This window comes from Arachis ipaensis, chromosome B05 (genome assembly GCF_000816755.2).
Source record: "Arachis ipaensis cultivar K30076 chromosome B05, Araip1.1, whole genome shotgun sequence".
NCBI lineage: Eukaryota > Viridiplantae > Streptophyta > Magnoliopsida > Fabales > Fabaceae > Arachis > Arachis ipaensis.
Window position 1 is genome coordinate 126,653,846 of NC_029789.2, and position 3,672 is coordinate 126,657,517.

At 45.4% G+C, this 3,672-nt stretch overlaps 2 protein-coding genes across 2 annotated transcripts in view; one reads left to right on the forward strand and one right to left on the reverse strand.

The window, feature by feature from the left end:
* LOC107644062 (beta-amylase 1, chloroplastic) overlaps window positions 1-437 on the reverse strand; it is a gene marked incomplete in the record, with an annotated part of 4,107 nt that extends 3,670 nt beyond the window's left edge. The window contains 1 exon segment of the mRNA XM_016347847.2: window positions 1-437. Coding sequence (XP_016203333.1) covers window positions 1-236 — 236 coding nt within the window.
* Window positions 2,194-3,133, forward strand: LOC107641061 (pre-mRNA-splicing factor 38B-like). The gene is made up of 2 exons (XM_016344570.1): window positions 2,194-2,787; window positions 2,903-3,133. The coding sequence occupies exons 1-2, from the start codon at window positions 2,194-2,196 to the stop codon at window positions 3,131-3,133; spliced, it is 825 nt and encodes a 274-aa protein (XP_016200056.1).

The window sequence follows — 3,672 nt, forward strand, 5'->3', positions numbered from 1 at the left end:
AGATCTGGCCGTATTCCCGTAAACGACGGCGACCTGCACGGTGTCAGCGGAGGAGACAGCGCGTCTGCTCCAGCCGGATCTGGTTTCCTCGCCGCGCATCGGATGTTCGCTGACGGAGACTTCCACACCGCCGCTGCGCTAACTGTCGCCGACGACGTAGACGACTCTCCCGCCGAAGTATCTGGCACCGGCGTACCGGCTAGGCTTCCGATCTGGTGAGTTAAGCTCAATGCCATGTTTTCTTTATTTTCTGTCTTCTATTGGATATACAATTTTCCTGGAAAATCTATCAAAAACTGGGATAGAAAAATAAAATATAATCGCCGGGAAAGAACGCGAGAAAATCTTGCTCTTCGGTTTGATTCGGTAATTTAGCGAGTTCAACTGCAATTACGGTTGGATATTTTTAATTTTTTGATGAGTGGACATGGAGGGAGCTTGAACGAGTCTTTATAGGGAGCGATGTCTTTAAAGATAAGATTAAATTAATGTATATTTGACCGCTTAGTTTTTGACACGTGTTGATGGGGGTACGTGGCGGATTCCCAACGGGTGTAGATCTTAACGGGTTGGATCGCTTGATAGGGTGGAAGAAATGGACGACTAGATTTCGATTACGCGTGAAGATACCAGAAAATGCGGTACAAAAAATCCCCTCCCTTGGAGGTCGACACGTGCACGAAAGGGATGGGTCACGTGTCGTGATTGCACTTTCGGTTGTTCATACTTCATGGTTCATACAAACTTTGACAAATCCATTTTTCAGTATAAGAAAGTACAACGAGCTAATGAAAATTTTGTAAGTTGTGTATAATAGAGGTTTATTCAGTATTAGAGATATAATTATTAATGTTAATTTTTTTATCAAATTAAATTTTTAGGATGAGTAGTTTTATAACATGATATTAAAGTTCTAAATTTAAAAAGTCAAGAATTCAATTCTTAGTAAATTTTAAGATCTGATTTTATGACATAAAATATTTATTATCCATGTTATTCATATAGTTATTTTGAATAATATGAATGATATTCATTTTATTTATATTGGACCAAAAATTTAGCACATTATATACTTAGACCATTGACTCTTTAACAAATACTCTTTAAGTATTATTTGGTATTCGGAGCCGGATTGTCAAGTTTATTCTTATAAGTATTTCTTGTTAGAAATGTTAGAAATTAAAATTTAAAATTTAGAATTTAATTCTAAGATTTGGCTTTTAAATTAAAAAAGTTTGTTAATATTAAAAAAAAAATAAAATAAAGTAATAATTAAATTTTTTAAAATTTCGTCTTTAGACTAACTAATTTTTGGAAAAAATATCAATTAGATCCTCCCTAATAACAAACCATAAATATGTTATGTTTTTTTATTTATAAATAGTGAAAAAAAATAAAATTGTGTATGTATTTTATTATCTATAATGATCTTGTTATCACATATTAAAAGATATAAAGTGTTCATTATTTAATATGGTGTAGAATCTAAATAGTATCTTTATTTTTTTTTTAAAATTAATTAATCTGCAGTTAAAATTTGTAAAAATTTAATTGTCATTTTACTTAAAAAATTAATTCTCAAATTGAACTCTTTTTAGTTAATGTGTTAAAAATTCTTCTAATTTACATTTTATTTTAAAATAGTGTTTTAATTTCTATTAACAACTTAAATNATTTTTGTTACATTACAATGATTTAGTATGGTGGACATCATTTAATCCATCTGGTAGTTCTTTATATACTGTTACGGCCTGGCCCAAACTCACGCGGATTAACCCGACCCGAGTTCCCGCCGGCCCAACAACGCGCCCTCCACTCGATCCGGACACGCGTCCTGTACGGCTTGCACACAGCCGTGGGACAGCGCCCTTGAGGGTATGGGCCTGACCACTGGAGGGGCCCACTACTGACATGTATATAAGGGGGAGACTGGCTCTCCCCCCAAGGTACGTGACATTCACACACCATTTCCTCTCCGCCTGCACATATTCTGACAAGGGCGTCGGAGTGTCTTTGCAGGTGGCACCCCCCCTTTTCCACGCGAAGTGCTCGGGACCTCGCACACCCGGGACCAGGAGACCACGACCAGACGAGCCTCTCCACCCTTCCCAGCATTGACCTCAGGGTCCCAACCCGAACCGTTCGGTACCCGACCTACCGAACATTGGCGCCGTCTGTGGGGACAACTCGTCCATGGATTTCGTGCTGGTCCAGACTGGGACAGGTTCCGAGGTAGCGCCTCCCGTGCTCGGGGGAGGCGCCGTCGCGACGGAATCCCGGCAACAGCAACGGTCGCCCCCGAGGGATGCGACACAGACTCACGAGAGACGCCCCTTCGAGGGGACGGGTGATAACCACGCCAGGATAATGCAAGAACTACGCCACAGAATGCAGGACTTAGAGCGCAGGCTAGCAGAAAGAAAGCGCGACCAACGCTCCCCAGAGCGGAGCCCCACCCGTTCCCGTTCAAGGAGCCGCTCGAGGCGCACGCCGAGCCCCCAATACGAGTCGGAGAGCACTGGGGGGCGGGTACGCCCCAGAAGAAGAAGTCGCGACCCCATTATCTACGCCCGACACGAAAGGCGGCGCGCGTCGAACAGGGGCGACGAGGAAGCTCACCGCGAGAACAACGAGTCGAGAAGAACTGCCCGAGGACCCGTCATAATAGGAGCGACTCCTTTCCACCGCTCTGTACTCGAGGTCCGACTACCGAAACACTTCGACAAGCCGACAGACATGAAGTATGACGGAACGCAAGACCCCCTGGAACACTTGACGGCCTTTGAGGCCAGGATGAACCTAGAAGGGGTGGGAGACGAGGTCAGATGCCGCGCTTTCCCGGTCACACTGCGAGTATCACAAGGGTTACGGGCACAAGACCCAAGACTGCTTTGACCTAAAGGACGCCCTCGAGCAAGCTATCAGGGACGGCAAACTCGCCGATTTCGCCCACTTTATAAGGGAACCAAGGAGACGCAACCGAGACCACGACACCGAAGATAGATCCCGACCAACGAGGCGACGACAAGAACCAGAGGGTGACGACCACGGCCTCACAGTGGTAAACGTGGTAACGGCCAGAAATACCGCCCCGAAGTCGAAATCGGCACAGAAAAAAATGCCAAGGTCCTAGCGATCTCCACCTCACCCGTTAGAAGTCTTAAGGGTCTCCCAACTATCTCTTTCGGCCCGGAGGATCAATGGTTCGACGAGGCGCCGGAAAGTCCGCCCATGGTCATCACGGCTAGGGTCGGAACTGGCCTCGTCAAACGAATCCTGGTAGACACGGGGGCAGACTCAAATATCATGTTCCGAAACGTTTTCGATGCCTTGGGATTGAGAGATTCCGACCTGACGACCCACCAGTACGGTGTGGTAGGGTTAGGTGACCACTTCATCAAGCCGGACGGAATTATCACACTCCCGACCTCTGTGGGACAAGGGCAAAGACGGAGAACAGTCATGGCAGACTTTGTGATATTACAAGATTCGACGGCTTATAACATCATCCTAGGGAGAAAGACCATTAACGACTTGGGGGCAGCTATCAGTACGAAACTACTGGTGATGAAATTCATCACCGATGACGGATCCGTGGGATCCCTCAGGGGCGACTTGGAAACGGTGGTCGCTTGCGACCACGCCAGCCTTTCTCTCAGGAAAAAATCCAAG